We start from the raw sequence: 27,382 nt of genomic DNA, 5'->3' as shown, positions 1-27,382 counted from the left end.
TTTCCTTGTTACCTGTCGCGAGCACGTGATGGGCGGCTGAGTTAACCCAGTCAATGATCAGCGCGTTTTGTTTCTGTCTCTTTGGGAAGGTTGTTTTCCTAGCGTCTCCTGTTTACACCTATCTGACTTGTGGGAGGAGGAAGAGAGGGAAGTTGGCGATTTGTGGAGAGGCACAGGGAGGGCGAGCCGCTTCTGTCGAGGATCCGGGATTTTTAATTGACTCAATCACTTGGTCTTTTCTCGCTGTGAAACTGACCCGAAACTGGACCCAGAGAAGAACAGGCGGGGATCGTGGATTTCATCCTGTAAGTTTCACAATTCAACTCGCAACAGTTTTCGCTTCAATGTGTCCTTTTATTCCTGTCGGGAGAGGGAACCGTCTCGGATTCACCTCTCTCCCCTAAATCAGCGAAAAGGAAAAAAAATTATAGTTTTTCCAAACTCTTATTGTATCGAGTTACTTTTTAAACAGGTGAGCGAACGTCAAGCGCCGCTTTCAGACTCGATTCTCCTGTTTATTCAGGTTTTTTCCTCACTTAATTTTGTTCTTTTATTGTTTAACTCCCTCGTCCCCGGGAGAATTCATTTCTGGATTTAGATACGAATCGATATTTTAATCCTTTCGTAACCCGCGCTCCCACGCACTTGCGTTCGTATTAGTTTTAAAGCAAAAGGGGGGATTTTGTTTTATTTTGGTGAGTCAGTTGTAAATAAAAGCCGAAAGTGGGAGATCAATGTGGTCTGGGAAAGGCCGGAGCTCTGTCCTGGCTGGTTTCCAGTGAGTTTGTATTTAACCCTCTTTTACCCCTTCCACATGGATCCTCTCCCGAGTCCTGTTTCGCCACGGCCCTACTGCGCTGGCTTGTTTGTATTCCCCCATTCGGTTCTGGGGAGGGTGATGATCATCGTGTTGGGAGGGAAGGTGTTTGGTTAAAAAGCGCGATTTAAGGAGGGTTGGGGGAGAGCACACTTGTTTTGTCCTCCCGTCCAGGGAAGCTACTCAGGTTGAGCCTATCAGGAAAAGTTCAGGGCATTCCTTCAGGCCAGTTGGGTTGCCTTTTCAAGGTTCTGGCACGGGCTGAATGGCCTCTCTCTGGGAAGAGGCAAAGTGTTTTTTTAAAAAAAACAAAATGATCACTGGATGTGGGCTAGACAGCACTTAGTGCCCATCCCTAATTGCCCAGAGGGCAGCTAAGAGTCAGCGGTGTTGTTGTGGGATCCTGTGTAGGCCAGACCCAGGTGAGGAAGGACATCTGTCATCCCTAGAAGGTGTTAGCGACATAGAAGGGATGGTTACATGGTGTGATTCAAACCCGTGTCCCCCAAACGTTAGCTTAAGGTTCTGGGTAATTAGTCAAGGGCAATTCCTACTGCACCAACACCTCCCCAGTGAAGAGGCAATGGGGAAAGAGTCAGGGATTAACATACAGTCTTATGTATGGGCAAAGCTGACATGTGTGAGAGTATATTGGTTGGCTGGAGCCTGGAATAGTGGGCTGAATGATGACCTCCTTCTGTGCTGTCAGTGTGTTAATTCCATGTAAAATAGAACTATTTTTTTCAACCATTGTCAGTAAGGACTGAGTGGCCTGTTTCCATATGTAGAGATTCCATGGATTATTTCAAAATATTCCTCCCTCCCTGGGATTTTAGTCCATTTGTCCATCACTTCTTGCAGGTAACAAATTGTTTTTGGAATTTGTTTGCAACAAGATAGAATTTACAGCTCCTTACTATTCCTGAGATTTGAATTTAAAGTAATATTTCAGATTCCCCATTCAGTTCTCTGTGAGGCACTTCTGTGACATCACCTGTTGGATACCAAGCTGGCTACACAGAAGGAGAGCTACACACTGTGCTAAAGCCAGGAGGCCATAGGAGCAAGACCCCCACCAGAGCCCTGAGCACAAAGTGCAGGCTGACACCCTTTGGCAGGGGCGAGCTCTGAGGGAGTGCAGGCCGGCCAGAGTTACTACTTTTTGAATAGTGAGACCAGATGGAGGCCACATCTGTCATTCTTGAGGGTGGTTGCGGAAGACACTATAGCACTGTTTTGAGAAGGAACAGGAGAACCCCAGGGTCTAAGCCGATATTTATCCCTCGATCGACATCACAAAGTTAACTGGTTGTTATCACAGTACTGCCCATGAGATCTTGCTGTGCTCTGGCTAAAACCTTTTCTCCATTCCAACAGCACTTCATTGCATTAGGATACCCCCCCATGTAGTGAGGGGTGCTATACAAACGCAAGTCTTCTGATCTACATTTCAATTTTTAGATTTTGGAAGAGAAAGAGGTGCCTTGATTGGAAAATATAAGATCCTGAGAGGTTTTGACAGGGTGGATGTGAAGGGGCTGATTCCTACTCAGAGAGTCTGAAAGCAGGGGTCATTGCTTACAAAAATAAGAGGTTGCCCCTTTTAAAACAGACGTTCTCAAAAATGGAAATCTGTTTTCACAGCGTTTTGAGGAAGTGAGAGTGTTTTTACAGATATTTTGAGACATCTTGAGCAAGAGGTGAAAGGCTATTTGGGGGGAGGGGTAGGTGGGAATGTGGAGTACATGTATTTGGAACAGCCTTAATCTCAGCAGAGAAGGCTTGAGGGGCAGAGTGGCCTACACCCATTCCTAATGTGTAGATTCATGGATTCCAGCTGGGATCTCAGGACAGTGATTTGGAATGGAATCCTTTTCTGATCATTGCCCACCTGCTTTCTCATTAATAGGGGTACTGAGGCCAACTTTAGCCCTCTGAACATGGGGCACCTGAGACCAGGTCATTTAGTACAGCCAGCGATTAGGAAACATGACACACATACTCCAATTGGGCTTGGCTTGGCCAACCAACTGAAATGTACAGAATTGCACAATTTGACTTTCCCACTTGTTCACCAGGCACATCTGCAGTCGGTTCAGACACCCTGAGGTTAAAGGGAGGGTGAAGTCCACCTGCACTGAATCATATTGGCCGAATCAAAACCGAAGGCAAACAACAGGCTCAGGTCAGGGTAGGGAGTGGAGGAAAGGGCAGAGGTAGGGAGAAAGTAGGAGGACCAAAACAAAGTGGAAACGGAAACACTGTCCATCCATATTCTGAATGTCTTCAGCCCTGCGAGGAATGCTCACAGCCATATGAAATATTTTATCACTGGCTCATTACAATTGTCAGTGACTATTTGTACTTTAGTTCATCTATGCAGATAAAACCCACAGTCAACCTCTTGCAAATCACTTTCATTTTAAATGATTCCAGAGTTGTCACTTCCACCGCAGAATTCATTCTGTACTTTGACAATGCTGTGTCATATAATTTATTGCGTTCAGTCCTATGAAATATCTGGAACGTGTGCTCAGTTTATTACAAGTTAATATCCAGATGCCAATTCTTGCTGTATTTTTAACCATCTTCACATCTGATGTACAGTGGAAGTAGATTATAAAACATAGAACAATCCAGTAAAGGCCCTTTGCCCACCACGTCCATGGCAAAATCAGAGGTCATATGACACCAGGTTATAGTCCAACAGGTTTATTTGAAATCACCAACTTTTGGAGCACTGCTCCTTCATCACGTGAAGTTCATTTCACCTGACAAAGGAGTAGCACTCTGAAAGCTTGTGATTTCAAATAAACCTGCTGGTCTACAACCTGGTGTCATGTGACTTCAGGCTTTGTCCATCCCAGTCCAACACCAGCCCCTCCGCATCACTTCTATGCAAACCATGATGCCATTCTAAACCAATCCTGTCTGTCAGTACATGGTCTGTATTCCTCTGTTCCCTGCCTATTTGTGTCTAAAAGCCACTTAAACATTGCTATTATTATTTGCGATGACCATCTCCCTTGGCAACATATTCCAGGCACCTACCATTTTCTGCCTTTTTAAAACAAAACTTGCCTCACACAAGTCCTTTTAAACTCCACCCCCACCCCTCTCATCTTAACCCTATGGCCCTTAGTATTTGACGCTTCCACCTTGGGAAAAGATTCTGATTATCCACCCTGTCTATGGCTACCATGATTTCATATACTTCTATCAGGTTGCCCCTCAGCCTCTGACACTCTAGCAAAATCAATTCAAGTTTTCTAATCTCTCCCCAAAGCTAATATACACCAATCGAGGCAATGGCATGGTAAACCTCCCCTTTACCCCCTCTGAAGCCCACACACTGCCCGCCACACCCCCCCCCCACCCCCCCCCCCCCACCACCACCACCACCACCACCACCAATAGTATAGCATGGATATTGGGATCCAAAAATTAGACTGCATAATACATGGGCCAGGTTATTTTCCTAAAAGTCTATTTATAACTAGGAAAATGAAGACAAATAAAGATTTGCCTATTTTGGGAGATATGAAACACCGTGTGCTGTAACTAAGTATGAGGTATATTGAACCTTGTTATAATGAAATTCCATTGATTTATTGCACTTATATAGCACCATTCACTACCTTCTTTTACAACCAATAAAGCTGCCATTGGCAATCACTTGCTAATGAGTATGATTGTCCACCTGGGAAATTCCAGTAAAGTAGCTTTCAAACAAAAACAAAATCCTGCTGGAAATCTGAAATAACAACAAAGAAAATTTGAAAAGCTCACCAGATCACACAGCTATCTGAGGAGGGAAGGTTTCTGTTTGTCTCCACAGATACTGCATGACTTCTCAGTTTTTCCAAATAACATTTAAAGTTACTGCTGTAATGTAGGGACATGCAGCAACTCATTTATGATTAGCTTGCAAGCAATGAGATAATTACATAGATACCTGTTGGTTTTAAGTTGATGTTGGTTCGAGGGATAAGTAATGGCCCTGAGACTAGTTAGGGCTCCACAGCTCCTCCATTGAAATAGTTCCTTGGGATCTTCTACAATTCACTGAAAGTTGCAATATAGACTTAACCGAAAGACAAATCATCCAACACTACAGAATTAGCCTAGATTGTATTTTAAAAATTGAGAATCTCCCATTGAACTCTGGAAATATGGAGTCTTTCTATATTTCAGGGGCCATCCTTTTCAAGGTAGATGAGAATTTTATTTCTCCCCTCAAGGGTGTTGACGGTTTGCAGCATTCTCTTCCCTAAGGATCAGTGAAGGCTGGATCATTGAAGATGTTCAAGTCTGAGCTGAACGGATTTTTTGACTGAGGGTTAATGGGACAGACAGGAAGGGGAGCTGAGGCCACAATCTGATTAGCCACTGACTTATCAAATGGCAGAGGAGGTTAGAAGGACCTGAATGGTTGATTCTTAAATCTTATTTCTTGAGTTGTGTGCTCAAGTATGTGAAAGAGAAATTGCTGTACTCCTAAAGCTTTCTGGCTTTAGGAGTACAGCAATGCCCTTTCTAATCTGTTAAAACCACATGCTTCCTTTGGTGGAAAATTAATATTGGAAATTTGTAATGTAGGGGCTAAATACAAGCCAGCTGAGGTGATGTTTTCATACTGTTTGGTAGAGTGGTTCTATCCACCTGGCAAGCTAGGCAGAGTCTCAGTTTAGCATCTCGTCCAAAAAGACAGGGCCTCTGACCATAGAGCTCCCTTGGTGCTGCACTGAAGTGTCAAGGTGGGTTCTTCACTCAAAACTCTGCCCCATTAGGCATGAAACCATAATCATATAATCCCTACAGTGGAAACAGGCCTTTGAGCCCCACAAGTCCACACGGACACTCTGAAGAGACACCCATTCCCCTACCTTATATTTACCCCTGTAAACTGCACCTAACCTATACATTCCTGAACATTGTGGGCAATTTATCATGGCCAGTTCACCTAATCTGCACATCTTTGGACTGTGGGAGGAAACTGGAGCAAACCCATGTAGACACAGGGAGAACATGCAAACTCCATACAGACAGCTGCCCAACGCTAGGCTCGAAGCTGGGTCCCTGGCGCCACCGTGTCGCCGACTTAGGGTTCAATTGAGCCACAGGAGGAGAGTCATTTTTGTTGTGAGGCCGCACATGGCAGAATATTCATTATCAAAGGTTCAAGTATGAAGAACTACTATTCAGTCAAGGTACCTGAGGCAGCTTGGAAAGTTTGGCTCTGAAATTCAATCAGAATTGGGGATAAAAAGGTATTTTAAATTCACACCTGGATTCCGTTTTTTATTTTGTGAAAACGATCCAGCCTTTAAGAAGTATGAGGGTGTGAGATTGGAGGTTGGAAATAGTTGAGAGTTGTCAGCACTGCTGTTAGGCTTAATCTGATAGTTTACATTGAGGCAGGGCTGAAAGGTCAATGGGCTTAGCGCTGGACAACGACAACACACTCGTCTCTATCAGAAAATCGAGACTGGATCTGAAACCAAGCACTTGAAGTGGGAATGTTTCAGCATCTGTTTGCTTGACACAGTTGCTTTTAAAATTAATTTATTCTCCATCTGTTATAAAATTATTCTAATTTTGTTGGTGTGAATCTTGCTGACAGTTGGGAGATGTCAGTTAAGAGTTTGTCCGTGGTGATTGAAAGCTTGATAGTCGCTGCAGCCAACTGTTGGTTCATAAAGTTGTCTTCTTGTGGTTGGCCTCCCAGCTGGCTCTGTGTTTGGTTTGCGAATGTCTGTCTGTTTGAACAGTGAGTGCTGACAACTGGACCTTCCAGAAAAACAGACCCCTGACCGCACAAGGGAGCTGAGTCAATGGAGATGCAGTCACTTCCCTGGGCGGCCCTAAGTGCAAGTTCAGCATAATTTGAATCACCTTTCTTTTAGCTGTTGACAGCTGCAACTAATTACATTTCTATAGCACCTTGTGGCTGTGGAATGTTGCTTTGTTGTTGTTGTTGTTGTACTATGGGGAACACTGGGTTTGGGCCCTTGTGTCCCTGTTACTGAATTGTGGGAACGCAATAAGAAAAAGGCAGAGATCCAATTGCACAAGCTTCCCACCCCAGGCTCAAACACATTTCTATCTGGAGATGAATCTTCAGCCCTCATTTCCACCAGCATTTTCTCGCGCTATGTACTGTTTACTTACCCACTTGATACTTATCAGTTCAACTTACCAATTTGCCTGCCTTCCATTCTGGCCTCTTTCCTTCCCCCACCCCCCCACAGCGTAACCTTTACTGAGAAAGATCCCACCAACATTCAGGAGTGGGAAACACAAAAATCATTGGCTGGTTCATTGTGGCAAACCCCATCTGTTGAACAGTGGGCTTTGAACTGATGAGAGTGGTCTTTGCCAAACAGGTTCAGGACAGGACAGGGTCCCTGTGCAACCAACGTCCACCACTGGGACCTCTGTACAAACCCCTTCCACACTTGTGGAGAGGCACCTACAATGCTGCACTTTACCCAGAGTGTCCCTTCCTTAGACTCAGCAGTGGATTCATCAGTTTAAACTCAGCAAGTAAGGAAGTGATTGTTTGCAGTCACTAGATAAATAACTATGCTGTACTGCAGGATCTGACTGTTTGCTGAGATAACCATTATCCAACGAGACTGTCACTACGTGTAACCCAGACCACCAAATCTTGGCAAGCTGTTTAACTTTACACAATCTCTTACAAGTTGGTGTATGGGGACACTCCATGTAGTTTAGAATGTGACACACTGCGACAGTCCTGGTGTAGTATAGACTTGCCGTAACTTGCTTGGTAGACACAATGGAACTGAATTCGGGTAGTTGTTCTTGATTTTCAGGGCGTGTCCCCAAAGGGTGATTCAAAGTTTGTCGACAGGATTATCAATACTTGAAAGCTATGACGGGAAGGAAGCCAGTTTTTTTTTAAGTTTCACTTTCACATCTGTGGTCTCGGTTTTACCTTTAAGATATGACAAGTTATGTAATGTGAAAATGCATATTTCTCTTTGTTTTAATGAAAACATCCCCCTCTTACTGTGTGGCGACTTCCCATCACAATTAATCTGTACATAAATCTTCTCTTCGAAGTTTGGTTGATTAATGAATACCATTCCAATGAAGAAGATACAAACATGCAAAATAGGAGCAAGACTAGGCTATCTGCATACCAACTGTTCTGTAAGACCATCTGTGATCTGCCCCAGGCCTCCACTCCTCTTTTGTGCCAGTTCCTCATAGCCCTCAACTCCTATTTCAAATGTCTATGTATTGCTTCCTTCAAACCTGTCAGTGATCTACCCTCCACAGCTCTCTGGCGTAGAGAATCCCACGCATTCCCTACACTCTGGGGGAGGAAATTCCTTTGCATCTCAGTTTTAAATGAGTACCCCCTTATTCTGTAATTCTGCCCCTACTTTGAGATTTCCCCACTAGTGGAAACACCAAACATCTAATCTGCTGAGCACATTCCTTGACAGTGACCTTGTCATGTTGCTGTTTTTTTTTTTTTGGATCTTGCTCTGTAAATTGGCAGCCGTGTTTCCTACATTAATATGGTCACTCTTTCTTTATTCGAGTAAGGTCATGGGGAGTGTTGCTGCATAAAGAGACCTTGGAGTGCAGGTTTATAGTTCCTTGAAAGTGGAGTCGCAGGTAGATAGGATAGTGAAGAAGGCATTTGGTATGCTTTCCTTTATTGGTCAGAGCATTAAGTATAGGAGTTGGGAAGTCATGTTGTGGCTGTACAGGACGTTGGTTAGGCCACTTTTGGAATATTATGTGCAATTCTGGTCTCCTTCCTATCTGAATGATATTGAAACTTGAAAGGATTCAGAAAAGATTCACAAGGATGTTGTTAGGGTTGGAGGGTTTGAGCTATAGGAAGAGGCTGAATAGGCTAGGGCTGTTTTCCCTGGAGCATCTGAGGCTTTTGGGGGAGGTGGGGTGGGGTGGGGGGTGACCTTATAGAGGTTTATAAAATCATGAGGGGCATGCATAACATAAAAATACCAAGGTCTTTTTCCCTGGAGTAGGGCATTCCAGAACTAGCGGGCATAGGTTTAGGGTGAGGGGAAAGATATAAAAGGGACATAAGGGGCAACGTTTTCACGCAGAGGGTTATACATGTTTGGAATGAGTTGCCAGAGGAAGTGGTGGAGGCTGGTACAATTGAAACATTTAAAAGGCATCTGGATGGGTATATGAATAGGAAGGGTTTGGAGGAATAAGGGCCAAGTGCTGGCAAATGGGACTAGATTAGGTTGGGATATCTCGTCGGCATGGACGAGTTGAACTGAAGGGTCTGTTTCTGTGCTGTACATCTCTATGACACTCATTCCTGTGATGTGGGGATTGTCAGCAAGGTCAGCATTTTTTTTACCCATCCTTAATTGTTTTGAATAGAGTTACTTACTGGGTCATTTCAGAGAGCAATTAAGAATCAGCCACATTGCTGCAAGCCTGGAGTCACATTAGGCCAGACCTGATAAGGATAGTATATTTCCTTTCCTAAAAGAAATTAGTGAACCAGATGAGGTTTTAAAAAAAAAACAATCAAAGATAGTCATTGTGGTCTTTAATGATGTTTGCTTTCTACAATTGAGATAGTTGCCTTATGAGGAGAGATTGAGTAGACTGGGACAATACTCAATGGAATTTAGAAGAAAGAGGGGGGACCTTATAGAAACATATAAAATTATGAAGGGAATAGATAAGATAGTAGCAAGACGGTTGTTTCCACTGGCAGGTGGATCTAGAATGAGGGAAAACAGCCTCAAAATAAGGGGGAGCAAAGGGTTGTGAATCTGTGGAATTCCCTGCCCAGTGAAGCAGTTGAGACTACCTCATTGAATGTTTTTAAGGTGAAGATAGGTTTTTGAACAGTAGAGGAATTACGAGTTATGGTGAACTGGCAGGTAAGTGGAGTTATGTCCACAAAAAGATCAGCCATGATCTAATTGAATGGCAGAGCAGGCTCGATGGGCCAGATGGTCTAGTCCTGCTCCTGTTTTAATGTTAGTATTGATTGAGTTGAAATCCCACCAGCTGCAGTTGTGTGATTTGAATCCATGTAACTAGGGAATAAGCCTGGGCCTCTGGATTACCCGTGACATTACCACTACACCCCTGTTACAATTCATTTGGAAACAGTGCACGGCTAATTAAGCTCCACTATCCCACAGGCCATCTCTGATGTGTAACTACCCAATTAAAGTATCAAGATGATCAGTTTGTCTGACTGACAGATATTCAGGACAAACATAATTTCACAAGGGTTTCATCATTAACATGAAAATAATTATTATAAACACTATTTTAACAAATACCATAAGAGAGATCATTCAATTACTATTATGTAGCTTAAACCAAGTCCCTTTGATCTCCTCACTCCTCTCTTGCGTTCCCCCCCCGGCCCCTAATAAGGTGGGCAAAACAGGTCATTTGTTTGTTTGATGCAGATGTGAGCGGGAAATGCAGACCAAGAGAACAATTTCTGTAGGTCACAAGTCCTGACTACAAAGCTTAGATTAGATTCCCTACGGTGTGGAAACAGGTCCTTCGGCCCAACAAGTCCACACTGACCTCCTAAGAGTAACCCACCTAGATACGCTTCCCTTTGACTAATGCACCTAACATTATGGGCAATTTAGCATGGCCAATTCACCTAACCTGCACATCTTTGGATTGTGGGAGGAAACCGGAGCATCCGGAGGAAACCCACGCAGACACTGGGAGAATGTGCAAACTCCACACAGACAGTCGCCCGATGCTAGAATCAAACCTGGGTCCCTGGTGCTTTGAAGTAACAGTGCTAACCACTGAGCCACCGTGCCAACCCAGAGATGGAGAGCTATTTCTCATAGTTGTTTTGCTTTTAGCAATGACATTATGATTGTCAATTAATCGGATGGATCTCATACAAGGAAGGTTCTTGACTTTTCTTTTGAGTTTGCAGTTCTGTTTTTATTTTGCCTGACAGACATGCCCCGGACTGGACTGCATTGCACTTGCAACTTTCTAACAAACTACAGCTGAACCAATCCAAAGACAGTCACCAGGCAACCTTTCCTAATTCAAAGAGCCCTGGTTTTGTAGTGTCTCACTGTATCTGCCTCCCTGCTGCGAAAAGTAACATTTGCATTGTTTAGATAAACTGTTCAGCACATGATCCCACTGAATCTTGAAATCTGTGGGGGAAAAAAAAACTCCCCTGGTACTTTCAAGGCTGCTATACAGATAAACTGTAAAATGCAAGTTTTTTAAAAAATGCCCAAAAGGGAAAATACGTGGTCACTTACACCCTATCTCACACAAGACAGCACTTCAAAAGTGCATCATTGGATCTAAAACACTTTTTTACAATTTTCAAGATCACAGAAGCAGCTATAGAAATGTGATTATTTTTCCAACTTTTCACGTCTTGTTACATTATTCACAGTTTCTTCTACCTCTCTATCTCTGACATTTTTTCTTTAACTTTTAATGCCCTCAAAGGTGGTCCAGCAAGCCATTTATTTATTACTTTAAACTAAAGTAAAAAAGACAGACACCGAGGTAATGGGCTGAATGACCTCCTTCTGTTTTTCGAATTCTAATGGCTTGGGAAAATAAAAGAGGGACTGAATTATAATTAGCTTTGACACCTCTCTCAGGCTCAAAAGCTGCTAGCTCAGGCTACTGATGATTGTTTGTCCTGAATTCACTGGAAATGAACAATTCTTCTTCATCGACTTGCCATTGCCTTTGACAGCACCTTCCAAACCCATGATCGCTCCCACCTGGAAGGTCAAGAGTGGCAGATGCATGGAAACACCACCATCTGCAAGTTCCCCGTAAGGTTCTCACAATCCTGACTTGGAAATATATCGCTTTCCTTTGGTGTCACTGTGTCAAAATCTTGGTGTACTCACCCCAACAGCATTGTGGGTGTACCTACACCGCCACATGCACTGCAGCAATTAAAATAGGCAGCTCGCTACCGAATTGTCCAGGGTAATTAGGGACAGGCCATAAATGGTGGACTTGCCAAATTTAAATGCTTCTCTTGAATTATTAAAAAGTTATTTCCAGGATTTTTATAGGAGCAACAACACAGTAAAACCATATGGCAATTTAACAAACTCAGTTGAGTTATTTTAATTGTATAACTTTGTTATTTATTATCTTTTAAAAATGATTGTGGATAAGGCCTATTTGGCATAGAGTCACCCAGAAACCACAGGGATTGGGGGGATCTTTCAATGAAACCGTACATAGAAAGTTCTGGTATTGAGTCATAGAGATGTACAGCATGGAAACAGACCCTTCGATCCAACTCGTCCATGCCGACCAGATATCCCAACCCCATCTAGTCCCACCTGCCAGAACCTGGCCCTTGCATTCTATCTTGACCATAAACTGGAGTCTAGAAGGTTGGGTGAAGGACATCTGCGGAGTTTTCACAACAAAAATGGTCTTTTTCTTTCTTACAATAGTTTATATTTATATAGCAACCCCTTTTTGTTTTGAACGTAAGTGGCTTGATGGTACACAACTTGCAAATTACTGAAAAGAGAGGTTACTGAAGGTTTTATTTGATTGCTTAACAAATCAACGCTGTCCAAGGCATTACCCTGGAGAGAACAACTGGGAACGATAGTCTGCCCACGCTCCAGGGAACTTAAAATAAAAATCTCATAGCTAGAACATACTCCTTTCATTTACAGAGAATGGCTCACCGTATCTAAATTTATGTCACTTCCAGCCAGTGCAAAAGAGCCATGTTGCCAATCCTTTCCCAATGTAGAAACACAAATTGTTGTGATTGATGGAAATGTTGATATTTTGCTCTGATGAGTACAAGGCAAACTGCATTTCCTCCTATCCCTCTTTAATTTAATCCCATCAATATGTGATATGTCAAAGCTTCATATGTCTCTCTCTTTTCAGTAATGAAACATTCAAATGTGCTTCATAAGCTCTTTATATACAGAATGTCGCTCTGAGGAGAAACAGAGATTTTTAGATCAAATGACCAAAAGATTGGTCAAAGGAGGAGGGAGGTGTTGCAAGAGTGTTTGAGTTAAGAGACCAGATAACATTTTGGGGAGGGGCATGGTGTTGGCCACCAATAGTAGAGCAATTAAAGTTTGAGGATGTACAAGAAGTCACATTGAGTTAAGCACTGATTATCTCGGTTGTGGGACTAGAGGAGATTGGAAATCAGGAGGGGTCTGTGCTATGGAGGGATTTGAAAACCAGGGTAACGAGCAAATCAAGATGTTGCTTAACCAGGATCCAGTAGCCAGGACAGGGAATGAAACTTGTTGTGGCATAGATCGTCGAGTTTTGGATGGCCTGGTGGTTATGGAGGGTAGAATAAGGGACGCCAGTTGGAACATGATCAAATCTAGAGCCTTTCAATGACTGACCCAAACTTTCTCTCCGTAGTGGTAACCAGTGTACCTTCTGTCATTCTGTTGGAACTAGGGACTCCTCCAGAATGGTTACCAGTCAGTTATTATATGTGGTCCTTCTAATCTCCACTCTCACCGAGAATCCTTTGATCGATGCACGGACACTGCCGCAACAAGGAGACATTCAGGATGAAGGTATGTCTACTTTCTATATCCTTTCCCTTTCTGTACCTGTTCCATAAATAAATCCTTCTAAAATAAGAAAACCGTTTCGCTGTACATTGACACAGACCATTATGTAAGAGGATTGAAAGGGTAGATGTGATGAAGATGTTTCTGAAGATGAAGATGAATTGCACAACCCAGTGCCATAAAGATAACACGGTCATTAATAAATCCAAAAGGGATTTGCAGAGGAACCTCTTTATTCAGAGTGTGGTAGAATGTGGAACGCGCTCACACAAGGAGTAGTTGAGGTGAATAGAACAGATGGTGACTGGATAAACGAGGCAGAAATTGGAAGTTATATTGATGGGGTTAAATAAAGAGGGATAGGGGGAAGCTCTTGTGGAGAATAGACACTACTATGAAGCAATTAGGCATGTTTTTGTGCTTTGAATTATATGTAAGTTTTTAAATCTCATGGCCAAAGCTTTCTGTGATTTGAATCTCAACTCCATTAGAATGAGTCTTTATGAACATTTCATATTAAGGGTTTAAAATTCTTATGTATTTATATATTTTTTTCTCTCCTCCAATTACGTCCAGTGTTCCTCGAGGAAAGCCAAGCAACTGGCTTCTTGCGTCGGAAGCTGATGTACAATAGCTGGGATTTTGAACTCATCACCCCTGGAAATCTGCAGCGAGAATGCTATGAAGAAATCTGCAATTATGAGGAAGCTCACGAAATCTTTGAGGATGACGAGAAGACAGTGGGTATCATTTGAGAGCTGAGGGACTACAGGCTCTTTGCTTTGAAGGGCCTGAGGTTGGTGACCTTTCCGAGTGAATGGCCTTTAAGACAATGGTCTCTAATTGTTGCCTTGGCTTGGCATTTTTGTGGTTTCAGTTCTGTAATGGCCTAATCTGTCAACGTGTCACAACTGCCAGCTGATCCAACATCAAAGGATCTTTTTTCATGGACTTAATCGCGGCCCTTCCTTGCCACATGCTGTAAAGTAGATTTGTGGGAAGGGGATGGTTTGGATGGTGTGCAGGCACCACACTCTCCTTCACTCCACCCTAGAGCTGTTAACTGAGGCTGCGTAATGGACTGGAAAATCAGATTCAGGACCCAGACGACTGATGGCACGGTCTCACCCAGTCAGAGACCAGGATGGGTAGCTGGTCAAGGCAACAGAGTTGGAGGAATTCGGGGGGGGATTCTTGTCTGCTGGGTTGGAATTGTAACTCCAGTCCCAAAGGTGAAAGAGCAATGCCTTTAACGACAGGGCCCAGCAACATTAAAGACTTGTACCAACACAGCTACGATGTTACCATGCATTCTCTGTCAGATCTGAAATGATTCTGCCTTTTTAACACTACAGGACGTCCAAAAGTGCTGTATAGCCGATTAAGTTCTTTTTGAAGTGTAGTCACTGTTATGATAAGATTAGATTCCCTACAGTGTGGAAACAGGCCCTTCAGCCCAACCAGTCCATACCGACCCTCCGAAGAGTAATCCACCCAGATCCATTTCCCTCTGACTAATACACCTAACACTATGGGCAATTTAGCATGGCCAATTCACCAGACCTGCGCATCTTTTGGACTGTGGGAGGAAACCGGAGAACCCACGCAGACACAGGAGAATGTGCAAACTCCACACAGACAGTTGCCTCAAGCTGGAATTGAACCTGGGTCCCTGGTGCTGTGAGGCAGCAGTGCTAACCACTGAGCCACCGTGCCGATGTCGAAATTGTGATACTGTATTTGCATACAGCAAGCTCCCACATTGGGATATGAATAGTTCATATTTTAGTGTGGGTGCTAGTTGAGGAATAAATTTCATCTGGGACACTAGGATGAACCCCTTGTTCCCTCTAACCACCACTGCTCCACCGCCAACTCCTCTTTGAACTGTGGATCTGGGAATTTTTTTAATATCCATCTGAGACATGGTTTAACATCACGTTATTTTGTTATTCAAGTTTATTTTGTTTTTCAGCGCGAGTTTTGGACGAAGTATATGAAAGGTATGAAACCAGGTAAGCGACAGCGAGGTTCATTGTAACTGACTAACTATATCAGATTAGCACATGATCTATGCCAGTCGCTGAACTTTAGCGAATGGAAAGTTGGGTGTGGCTGAAGCCACTCTTTAGGGAGCGTCTCAAAGCCTTTGAGAGGACAGAAGAGACTTGTTGGGATTGGAAAATGAGGAACTGGAGAAGACAGTGCTATGCTCTTTGGGTAGAGTAAGAGCAGGGATAGTGGAGATGTTCAAGATTTTGAACAGCTTTTATGGAGTACTTGAGAAATTGTTTTCACTGGCTGGTGGGTCAGTATCCAGAGGGCAAAGATTTAGAAGTAATTGCCAAAAGAAGTCGAAGCAACACACACAAAACATTTGTTATGAAGCTGAGAGGAGATCTAATTGAATTATTCAAAATCATGAGTGTTCTGGACAGAGTACATTGGGAGAAAATGTTCCTGTTCCTGAAAGGATTAAGAACAAGAGGGTGTTGATTTAATGGAATTCGTAAAAGAAGCCAAAGTGATGTGAGGAAAATCTTTTCCTCTCACGAGGCAAGTCTGGAACACTCTGTCAGAGAGTGTGGAGGCAGATTCAGTCAAAGCATTTGAAAGAGACTTAGATGGTTATTTGAAAAGGAACAGTTTGCAGGGATGCTATGGAGTAGCACTAAGTAATGATCATTTGGACAGCAGACGTATTCACGATGGGCTGAATAGCCTCCTGCATTGTTATGCATCTCATCTGGAGTGTGCTCAGCTCAGGACATTCAAGGTATACCTGTGATCACTATGCAGCTTTGGTAATGTGGTAAAAGATGGAGGGGGGAGGGGCTTCTGTTTTCTTTGAACCTTCATCAGAATTGGTTGAGTTATATCTAGCCAAGAAGGCAGATGGGACAGAGGAAAGGCAGCACCTTTGACTGTGCAGCACTCCCTCAGTACCTTACAGGGAGTGAGATAACTTTATGTTGTGCTGTCTGGAGTAAGACTTGAACCCACAACCTTGGGGCGAAATTGCTACCCCCAAAGCAGGAAATGGGTTCACTTTTTTTTTCTCATTAATTTAGCCAAGCAGCCAAGCCCTCCTGATCTCCAAAGTGTCCCTGAGATGGTTCGACTTGGATTTATAGATTATTTTTAAACAAACTATTCTGGAGCAGGTCAGACTTGAACTTCTGGCGCAGAGATAGGGCACTACCACTGCATTACGTTAGCTTCATTGTGGAGCTGAGTGTTTGTAATTAGCAGAAGTTGTTGTGTAATTGTATTTGTTGCTCATCTTGAATTGCCCTTGAACTGAATGGGTTATTTTGAGTCAACCCCATTGCATTGGAGTCACACATAGGCCAAATGCAGTAAAGACAGCAGATTTCCTTCTCTCTAAAGAACATTAGTGAACCAGTTGGGGTTTTTTTTTCAACAACAATTAATGATAATTTCATGGTCAGCATTGATTAGCTTTCAATTCCAGATTTTACATACTGGATTCTGATAGCCATTCCAATGGGATATGAACCCATGTGTCCAGAATATGTTTCCGATGACCGGTCAACCCAGAACGAAGGGTCACAATTTAAGGATTTGGGGTCGGTCATTAGGACTGAGATGAGGAGAAATGTCTTTAGCCAGAGAGTGTGAGCCAGTGGAATCCTCTGCTTCAGAAAGCAGTTGAGGCCAAAACATTGAAGGTTTTCAAGAAGGAGAGAGTTATAGTTCTTAGGACTTAAATGTGTCAAATGGTATCTGGACAAAGTGGGAACAGGGGACTGAGTTGATTGATCAGCCATGATCATGTTGAATAGTGGAGCAGGCTTGAAGGGCCGAATGTTTCTGTTAACTGGGACTCTGGAACACTAGCCCAGTGACATTACCGTGACTCCACTCTGTCTCTCTTTTCCACCACTGATGTCCAGACTGAATCTTCATTGTTTGTTCCTCAGGTGGCCCCACTGCTCACAGGTTTGATGTCGCTGGGCTGGTAGCAGGACTGATTGGTGGATTTGTTCTCCTCATCCTCATTGGGCTGCTCGTCATCTACTTTTGCAAACAAAGGGGGAAGAGAGCCGACAGGTCAGTCCCAGAGTTTGAACAGAGTCCATCTACTTCTGCCTAAAATGTATTCTGCTTCCACCATCCTTTCTTGGAAAAAGTGTTCTAAAGACTCACAGCGCGTGCCTCATCTCCGTTTGAAATGGGTGATCCCTGGTTTTATAAATAGCTCCCATCCCAGTTCCATGTCCTCCCATAAGGGGAAGCTCTACTCTGTATTCACCCTGTCAAGAGCCTTCAGGATCTTGTGTGGTAAAGCTGTGTGTGTTTATGTCCATTTGCCAAATGGACGGAGACTATTCAGCCCATGGTGGCTGTGTTGGCACTCTTTTGAAAATTGTATCCAATCTGTTGCCACACTCTTTGCTTTACTCACCCTGCCTTGCAGACGTTTTCGGATTCCTTTTTGAAAGTTACTGTTAGATCTGCCCAGATCCCATGGAAGACTAAAGAACACACCCGAAACATGTTTCTCTCCCTCTCCCTGTTGGTTATGGACCTTGCTTTCCTTGTCCTTGAGGAATAGGCCACAGATTGATGGAACCAAGTTGTGGTAAACAGCTGGGGTTCAATAGTCCCAAATCGCTGGGCCCACATCTCCAGAAGGACATGGGCACCGAGCACATTGGAATCTGGACAACTCAGCACAGAGTCCGCACTCTGTAATGGTCCACCCAACAGCACCACAGACTACAACACACAAATGGCAGCATTTCCAGAAGATGTCTCACTGTCCTCTTCAAGGGTAGCCAGATGGTGAGCAATGAATGCCAGCCTTGTTTACATCCCAAAAATTAGAAGGGACAATTAAAAAAAGAAATGCGACAGACTGGAGAAGCTGTGATTGCTTTCCTTCCTGTTGAGAAGTCCAGGAAGAGATTTAATCAAGTGGTTCCAATGGACCAGTTTCCTCCAGTAGAATGATCAATAACAAGAGGACCCGGATTTAAGATCAAGAACTTGACAAGAAGAGAGGAATTATACACAGTGTGTTGTTGTGATTTGGAAACTATTGTTTGCAAGGGCAAGGAAAGCAGATTTCATAGTAACTTCCCTAAAGGGCATTAATGAACCAAATGAGTTTTTTAAAAAAATTATATTCACTGTCACCATTACTGAATGGAGTTTCCTGTTCCAGGTTTACTAATTAAATTTTATTTTGTGGTGGGAGTTGAACCCATTGCCCCCAAGGGCACAGGTCAGGCCTTGTAGTTGGATATCAAAGTGGGTTGGGCAGCCTCCGTGGAGAGAGAGAGCAAACTAATGTTTTGAGTCTAGATAACTCTTCATCAGATCTTCATCATCTAGCAGCTCTTGTTATAGAATGCAGACAAGTCCATTGCAATAAGGAACTAGAGAGAGTTGCGAATCCCACCACAGATGAACAGTCTGCTGTCACCCATTTGGAGGCAGAGTGGCTGCTCTTGTTAACTTGCCTGATGTCTTTGTACCTCTCCCACCCAGGCCTCTTTCAGGAGAGAAAGTTGTGGCATGGTGTGAGTTTGCAGGTGGGGGGAGCGAGAGTCTCCATGGACGTGCAACGGTTTCTCTTCCATCCTTGTTTCTAATGTGTTTAATTTTCTTCCAGACCACCCGAGTATCGTGGACGAATCCCCAACCCAGCCAACCATCCGGCTGCTGAGCCGAGTGAAGAGCTGCCCTTGACCAATCTGGAGGCGAACGCCCCTGGGCTTCCCTCGTATGAGGAGGCATTGACAAGATCAGGACATTATGATGCCCCTCCCCCACCATATGCAGGGTCTGTATATTTACTCTTTGTTTTCTAGTTCGAAAATGTCTCACTTTGCATGAAAATTTTGTTTTGTCCCAAAGTCAAAGAGGCAAATTCCCAGAACAAACTGCTCAGTGCTAGTGGGGAATTAAAGGTGTGTTCACGGGAGTTAAAAATTTGCCCCAAACTCATTACTTGATTTTCCCGGTCCTTTTTTCCCTTTAGGTTATTGTGGGGAGCTGGGTTATTTATTCATTCCCACTAATGCTGATACAAACACATTCTCTGTCACTACGATCAGTATTGTGTTGGGGTGCCTGACTCCTTTATTTGAGTTTCTGTCCTTGGCTCAGTTGGTGGAACTCTAAGCGACAAGTTTCCTGGTTCAAATCCACTCCGAGGCTTGAGTACAAAGGTGAAGTCTGACCTAATCCAATGGGAGTGCTGCACTGTCATAGTGCCATGCTTTGGTGAAACACAACACTAATTTTGAAGCTGGAGTGTACCCTGCTGCACGCCAATTGATATATCTCCACCAACATGGTGCTGGGCCGAATGGCCTCCTTCTCTTAGAATCCCCTCATTGAGGAAAGAGGCTATTTAGTCCATAGAGTCTGCACCAACCCTCTTAAACAGCATCCCGCTCAGACCCAACCCCAACCCTATCCCTGGAACCCTGCGTACTTTGGGCAGTTTAGTATGGCCTATACCACCTAACCTGCATATCTTTGGATTGTGGGAGAAAACCCGAGCACCCAGAAGAAACCCGGGCAGTCACAGGGAGAATATGCAAACTCCACGCAGTCGTCTGAAGGTTGAATTGAACCTGGGTCCCTGGTGCTGTGAGGCAACAGAGCTAACCACTGAGCCACCGTGCTGCCCGCTTCTACATCAAATACTCCCGTGATCAGGTTACCTAGCTACTGCCTCGTGACGGTTGGTAGGATCATGCTGTGTGCACATTGGTTGCCACATTTCCCACAATACATAGCACACTTTGTCAGCTGTAAAATGTTCCGAGGTGGCTGGTGGTTATGAAAAATGCTATATAAATGCAAATCTTGTGTAACTTTATTTTTCAAATTTAGGATCAGGACCTATGGGAGTGCCCCATATATCATAAAAGCTCCCTGATGGGAGGCATTCCTTGTAGGATGTCAGCATTTGTCAGGATGGATTTCGGGTGTGTGCCGACCCTCCCTGGGAGCAGGGAGACAAAGAATGAGTGTACAAGAAGCGAAGGTGTCCACCTATTAATCTGTCTGCTCTCGCTCTTTCTCTCTCTGTGCAGTGGAGCTACACGTGAGCAGCGACCAAGCTGAAACTCAGCACTGTGCCACCTTGCAGTTTGAACTTGAGTCGAGTTTTGAGACATGGAGAAGGGAAGGAACGAGCTGCTGGACAGTATTTTGAGGATCATCATAATCATAAATGAAGATAATGATTTTACCAAACAAAATCCACCCTCTCGGGCACCTGGCATCGCATTCCTCCAACTAATCTTCATGAGCCAACAAGTCGATCGGTTTCTCCAGGCGCCCTTTAAGTTGTAGCTCGTCTCTTCTCCTTCTTTAAAACTTTGTAAATAATTTGTTGCTCCAGAACTGAACACTGGACTTCGCGAGTGCTGTTGAAATATTTCTCTGGGTAACCCATGGCTGGGTCTGAGGTGCAGTTCAGATGGAAGCACAGCTGGAGGTCTGATTTGCTTCGACTTCACTTGAAATTGCATCCCTTGGAGTCTCCTTTCAATCTGAGTAGCAGGACAGCAGCTGCAATTGGACTCGGTACCTCTGACCTCTTCTCTCTTTCTTTTTACTTCCCTCCACCACTCCCACCCAGCCCATTACTGGGAGAGGGTGTGGATGCGCAATGGAATCGGGCACTATTTTCAATCCTGATTGCTAACCAGTGATTTGCATTGCCAGGTTTTGTGTGTGCTGGGGAAATGGAGTGTTTGAAGGCAAAGCCCCATTTCAGGTGGCATTGTGTGAACGAGCAATTTGCCTTTAGGGACCAAGGGTTGTACCCTCTGCCCTCATCCTCCGGAGGGAGCATCACCTTAGGGAACCAAGGGGCAGAATATGGGTAACAAGGGACTTTTTTTTTTCTCTCTCCCTCTTTTGTAACCAAGAACAGGATTTCTCTTTGGACTGTCCAATTCCTCTGGCAACTGAATGGTTTACTTGACTCCAGACTTCAGTTTCCTATGCGTCACCTGTTTCCAAAAGCCTGGAGGGACATGCCAGTTAATCCTGATGAAGCCCTCCACCTGATAATGATTTTGACATTGACCCCGATCTATTGTGGCTCTTGCTGAAAAGAGAAGCAAAATAAAACAAACCACAAACGTTTACTGTTTGAAGTAATTCTGCATTTGGGTAGCAATTGCTAAGCAGTCCCAAGTGTGCTAATGGCTGCACTAACTACCAATTTAAGGTCACCCATCAAGCTCAGAATGTAGCTTATTCACATTTGATAGCTGGAACATGCCTTCACTTGCATGTTCTCTGTAAAGAAAGGAAATTGTCCAAGACTTCCATAATTTTGTTTTGAATTTCCTGGGAGTATGGGAAGCCTATAAATTCCCTGTTGCTTTCTCCATGGCAAAGCCTCAACCAACGAGAATTGATTTGCCAATCAGCCGGCACTATTTTCTCCTGCAGTGTAAATTGTTGTGATCATGCCAACTTTGGCGTTCTTGTATTTGTCCTGATAAGCGCAAGATGACAAGTTTCAACAACATGTCTGCCTTTTTAGCAGAATTTAACTTTTGTCCTATAGTGAGTAACCACTGTGACAAAGTGCTTTTCTGTATGTCCCAGGCAGTAGTGTATTAAGCTCACTCGGAGTTGCTGCAGCCACATGTGCTTATTACCTATACGTTGTAGCCCAGAGCTACAGATAGTGATAGTGGAGGCTCCAGTATTCTTTTCATCAAAGAGCTAACCCAGAAATCTCTCCTGCCATTACCACTTGCCTTTGGCAGTTTTTGAAAGGATTTACAGATTGATACTTAATCTGTTTGGTCACATTATGAACACACCTTCCTTGATTGTTGATCCTGGACTGAGACTTGAACCTGGAGCATCTGAGTTAACAGGCAGAGGTGCAACCCACTGCACTACAAGTTGTCCTCTTGGAAGCCTACTCTGGCTCCTATTTGGTGCTTACATTCCCTCACAGACTGTAAAAGCTCCCTTTGCGTTATTAGCAAGAGAAGTTGGGAAGTCTTTCTGATGTCCTGGCCAATACTTGTCCCTCTACTAAGGTCAATACAGACAAAAACACTAGACGATCTGGCCATTTATCATACTGCTGTTTTGGGAGCTTGCTGTGCGCAAGTTGGCTGTTTGCTTTCACTACATCACAGTGACTACACTTCAAGAACAGTCAGTAAGATCCGAGGCCCATTTTCTCTCCTGTCTATCCACCTTCACAGCTTGACCATCAACATAGGCCTGTGAACACCCCACTGTCCTCAACCAAACACACTCCCAAACCATGTACAGCTTTAAACCGAGCTCAGGCCCCACTGGCTTGCCTTTCCTGACCACTCCCCTTAGATACTAATATCAAGACCAGGAGGTGTGTAGGGGGTAGAATTGGGAACATGTATTTGGTCAGGTTGATGCAGGTCACTGGACTGTGGAGGTCACCAGAGAAATATGACCAATTTTGCACCTAGCTGAGTACAGACCATTTGCCCACTTTAGCCTTCCTACCATAGGTTTGAGTTGGCACTATGCTGCACCATGCTGTCTTTTGCTTTGACCTGTACATGAATGCCATCCCTACGGAGTTCCACAATACTGGTTTGAGAAGGGAGGGGTCAGGAACGGTGCAGGGGTCGGTAGTGGGTACTGAACTCCGAGTTAGTACGGCACTAGGACAAAGTGGAGACTTTCTGTCTGCACCTGAGCCCTTCCTTCCAAGGGACATGCTGTCACAATGGTGTCACCTTAGGATGGGGATTAGTTTTTGGAGGAGGGGTAGTCACATACCTTTATTGTCAAGTGGTGAGGACGGAAGGAGAGAGAATGGACCTCCATCTGATATGAGAATCATCAGTGATTTCACTGCATTTGAAACAATTTTTCTTTGTATTGACACTGCCAATAGGAACTAGTCTTATAAACTCTCCTCAGATACAATGTAGTGATACCCATCAAGAAAACAAAAATGAGTGGGCCCTCTATTTAAGGTTAGGTGAGTGTCAATGACTGAGCTGGGGGTGGGGAGCAGGATATGACCCTGTGAGATGCTATATGTACCACAGGTCTCTGTTTAGACTCATGGCCCTCAAGTAAAGCCTGAACCAGGGACTTCTTGGGTGAGAACTGCCTGGATCTGTGAAGATGTCGCCAAGCAGAAGTTAAATGATTGTAGGGTTGCCAAAACACCCCTCAGCAGCCTTAAGCCAGACAGTGGTGGAGGGAACAAAAAAGTCTTCCAAAGTTGTGGGAAGCACATACTTGTGGATGTGAAGGTAGAATGTGGGATAGGCTGGTGTTACTGACTGTAATTGGGCCTACGTTGGACCTTTGGCTAAAGAGTAAAATATTATTTCTCCCCCTGCCATTGCCAAAACTCTTAATGATAAAAGTGTTCAGTGAATATGGAAAATTATTTATTTCCACTCAGAGGGAAAAAAGGGGCAAAGAGGGTAGGTGGTGGCAGAAGAAAAGGCTAACTTTTGCGCTGTTGACAACCTCTGATCCTAATATACATGCATTGATCACTGAGCAAGCCCACTCAGTTTTAATGAAATCTGTCACTGCAAACAAAATGCAAATTAATTCAAGACTGTTAGACTCTTAAAGAGAATAACCTGAATGTTTACAGAAAACAAGTGATTAACACTTTTCTGGACTAACCCCCACTTCAACACAGCCTGACTTGGAATTAATCCCAGAATTGGGAACTATTGTAAGGGAAAAACCAGTCATTCCTGTATCCAACCTAATAAATTACGAATGGGGGTGGGGAAGAAATGGTATGATTTCTGAACCTAAATTGTGGAAGGACTGGGCCTTAGTATTCATGTTTGGGTTTCCATGGTAACCAGGCCTTGACTTAATAACAGCACCTTGCCCATGCTAATCGATTTAATAAAGGAAGGTACAGGAAGGGTTCTGAGGACATGGACTAAGCGAAAAAATTGCACCAGAGTGGACACTTTTCCAGAAATATTCCCAAAATAAGGTGAGGGAGGTGGGATTGAGGATGATTATAGCTTGTTACATAATCTTTAGAGTAAAAGGAGTTTTTTTCCCCCCAAGCTGTAGTTTTCATTCCTGCCTACAGAGGGTGAGTTTAATTCTGATGTGGGGTTTGAGGGGGGAGGTCTCACTACAGCTTATCAAAACTGTAGTAAATCCTGCAAGTTATTTGTAAGACTGCGCACTGTACTACTGTCCTCAATTTTAATAGGGCAGTGCGTGTTTCTGTATTGTCCTCTTGGCTTGCTTCATTGGGTAGTAGGGGAAAGGCGACACTTTGTTATAACAGACTGACTTCCTTTTTTTTTAATTGGATAAGTAATTTCCAAAGTGGATCATACTCATGTCACATTTTTGTCTCAAAATCTGCCCTCTTACTGAAGGTTCAGTGACCCATGTTGTACTTGATTCCTATTTCAGCCTCCTCTCGGGGCACTGTGAGTCTACCAGCTCATGTGGAGCACCAGGTAAAACTTTTGGCTCATTTTTAAACAAAATATTAATAAAAATAATGCCATTCTGAGTTCAGCTTCCAGAATGTGAGGGATAGACAATAGACAATAGGTGCAGGAGTAGGCCATTCTGCTCTTTGAGCCTGCACCACCATTCAATATGATCATGGCTGATCATCCTTAATCAGTATCCTGTTCCTGCCTTATTTCCATAACCCTTGATTCCACTAGCCTTGAGAGCTCTATCCAACTCTTTCATAAATGAATCCAGAGACTGGGCCTCCACTGCCCTCTGGAGCAGAGCATTCCACACAGCCACCACTCTCTGGGTGAAGAAGTTTCTCCTCATCTCTGTCCTAAATGGTCTACCCCGTATTTTTAAGCTGTTCGGCACTCACCCATCAGCGGAAACATGTTTCCTGCCACCAGAGTGTCCAATCCTTTAATAATCTTATATGTCTCAATCAGATCCCCTCTCAGTCTTCTAAACTCAAAGGTATAAAGACCAGTCGTTCCAGTCTTTCAGCGTAAAGTAGTCCCGCCATTCCAGGAATTGACCTCGTGAACCTACGCTGCACTCCCTCAATAGCCAGAATGTCTTTCCTCAAATTTGGAGATCAGAACTGCACACAATACTCCAGATGTGGTCTCACCAGGGCCCTGTACAGCTGCAGAAGAACCTCTTTGCTTCTATACTCAATCCCTCTTGTTATGAAGGCCAGCATGCTATTAGCCTTCTTCACTACCTGCTGTACCTGCATGCTTACCTTCATTGACTGGTGTACAAAAACTAGTGTTGTTATAGTGTCACAGTCTGTGCACATTACAGTCTGGAGCTATGGGATATGATGGGATAGGCTTCATTGTTCTCTCCATCGTATTCCTGACCAGGAATCTCTCTTGCTCTTCTCACCTGAGTACGATAGAGGGATTTGCAGTGTGCAACTTAACCTGAATGGCCAGCTTGAGAACGTGCCTTTCTTGGCCATCATGTTTGCGAATGGGACTTGAATCCAGAGCATCTGGCTTACAGTGAGGACCTCTGGACCATAAGTGCAAGACTGTGTTTTTAAAAACTAACCCACCATACCTATTAGTGACTTCTCCCCCCAATTGCATAGAAAATGGGGGAGCAGGAAAAAGAGCTTTGTGACTGGATGCTCAATCCCTCTTCCATTTTCCCCCTACAATCATATGATATCCTTTGAAACCCAAACTTCCCTTAGACAAACTGACACTGGTAAAAAGGTGGGAAAAATCCAGAAAACACCATCTGTTTGGGATATTGCAGGCTTTTCAATAAAGACGTTACCTTTCTATCATGATTTCTACCTCTGTCAGTATCCAGTTCATCTGCTCCTGGAAAGCTGTCCTATCTAATGCATTTGTCAGAGACTAAGCTTGCCAACCATAGAATAATTTGACTTCTCAAAGCTGGTGTTCTGCTGCCTCCACATGGAGACTGTGGGACTGGCTGTGCCTGATCCAAACATACAAAATGCTGGAGAAACTCAGCAGGTCTGGCAGTATCTGTGCGGAGAGAATCAAAGGCTCTGAAGAAGAGTCATGTCATTAACTCTAACTCTATTTCTCTCTCCAAGACATTGCCAGACCTGCTGGGTTTCTCCAATATTTTCTATGCCTGGGAAGATCTCTAGCATCTTTTTGCTTTTATTATACATGGGCCTGATTGCTGGGGGGTAAACCAGTGAATTGGGAGAATTGCATGTTGTCCAGCAGATAATTGCAGGGATCTGAGATCTGCAGATAGCTGTTGTGCTCCATACCCAGTCTGTATCAAATTGGCTGATCTCAGTCACGTTGGGATGTCATGCTTGACTTAGCTTTAGGATGAGGGAAGATTATTCCGCGAGTCTTGGTTTAATTTTAAGGACGCTAGGAGGAGTAAAAATCGGTTACCTTTTTGTATTCTGACCACTATCCATCAACATCAAGTTGTGGTTGCCTCCAAACTCTTGTTCTTGGCCCACGCCAGAGATTGACTGCTCAGGATCTACCTAAATTCCCTGAAACCGTACCTCAGCAATAGTCAACATGAGGATGGCAGACAATTTTTAATCAAACCTGCCCTTTGAATCAGGTACATGTATGGTCCATTGAAGGCAATTCAATAGAACCAGGACTCCAGCTGACACTGTGGGCATCTCCCTTCTGTGAAATAAGTTAAACTTATCCATTACATCTTCTGGTGCAGTGTTAGTGTCCTGACCTCTGAGCCAGCAGACCTGGGTTCAAGCCTCAGAGGTGTATAATGACAGGCCTGAGGTTGATTAGAAATTATCTATGGAAAGGAATTGAGTGGGTCTGCAGAAATATGAAAACAAAAATTTGAGCAAGGTTATTCTGCAAACTAGGTCTCAGTACAAAACAGAACCACTTTACCTTGTGCTAGTTATTATGTTAGCATTTGACATACTTTATACAGTTCTGTAAGAGCTCTGTAATAAAATGGCTTTAACTTCACATCTTTTGTTTAATAAATTTCAATTTAAAAAGTC

The 27,382-nt window shown here is 43.8% G+C and overlaps 1 protein-coding gene across 3 annotated transcripts; it reads left to right on the top strand.

The window, feature by feature from the left end:
• The first annotated feature begins 49 nt into the window (after positions 1 to 49).
• Positions 50 to 27,382, top strand: prrg2 (proline rich Gla (G-carboxyglutamic acid) 2). 3 transcript variants are annotated; one of them, XM_043679677.2, is made up of 7 exons: positions 50 to 305; positions 13,247 to 13,407; positions 13,981 to 14,144; positions 15,380 to 15,419; positions 17,349 to 17,478; positions 19,046 to 19,216; positions 20,481 to 27,382. In XM_043679677.2, exons 2-7 carry the CDS (start codon positions 13,299 to 13,301, stop codon positions 20,509 to 20,511), a joined length of 645 nt encoding a protein of 214 aa, XP_043535612.1. In that variant the 5' UTR covers positions 50 to 305; positions 13,247 to 13,298; the 3' UTR covers positions 20,512 to 27,382. The 3 variants fall into 3 exon arrangements, with proteins under 3 accessions (XP_043535612.1, XP_043535613.1, XP_043535617.1); XM_043679678.2 differs by having other exon boundaries at positions 52 to 305; positions 13,286 to 13,407; XM_043679682.2 differs by lacking the exon at positions 50 to 305 and adding an exon at positions 346 to 472 and having other exon boundaries at positions 13,286 to 13,407.

Source organism: Chiloscyllium plagiosum, unplaced genomic scaffold (genome assembly GCF_037043375.1).
Source record: "Chiloscyllium plagiosum isolate Xiang-an unplaced genomic scaffold, Cpla_swu_hap1 HiC_scaffold_33, whole genome shotgun sequence".
Classification (NCBI taxonomy): Eukaryota; Metazoa; Chordata; class Chondrichthyes; order Orectolobiformes; family Hemiscylliidae; genus Chiloscyllium; species Chiloscyllium plagiosum.
The sequence above is the reverse complement of the archived record's forward strand: the minus strand, read 5'-3'. Positions and strand labels throughout refer to the sequence as shown.

What these genes read in the sequence shown, in the direction of transcription:
- prrg2 (XM_043679677.2), top strand. Translation starts at nt 13,299, where the DNA reads ATGGTTACCAGTCAGTTATTATATGTGGTCCTTCTAATCTCCACTCTC. An exon ending in AGGAGACATTCAGGATGAAG is followed by an intron (nt 13,408 to 13,980) that starts GTATGTCTACTT and finishes AATTACGTCCAG; the next exon opens with TGTTCCTCGAGGAAAGCCAA. An exon ending in TATGAAAGGTATGAAACCAG is followed by an intron (nt 15,420 to 17,348) that starts GTAAGCGACAGC and finishes TTTGTTCCTCAG; the next exon opens with GTGGCCCCACTGCTCACAGG.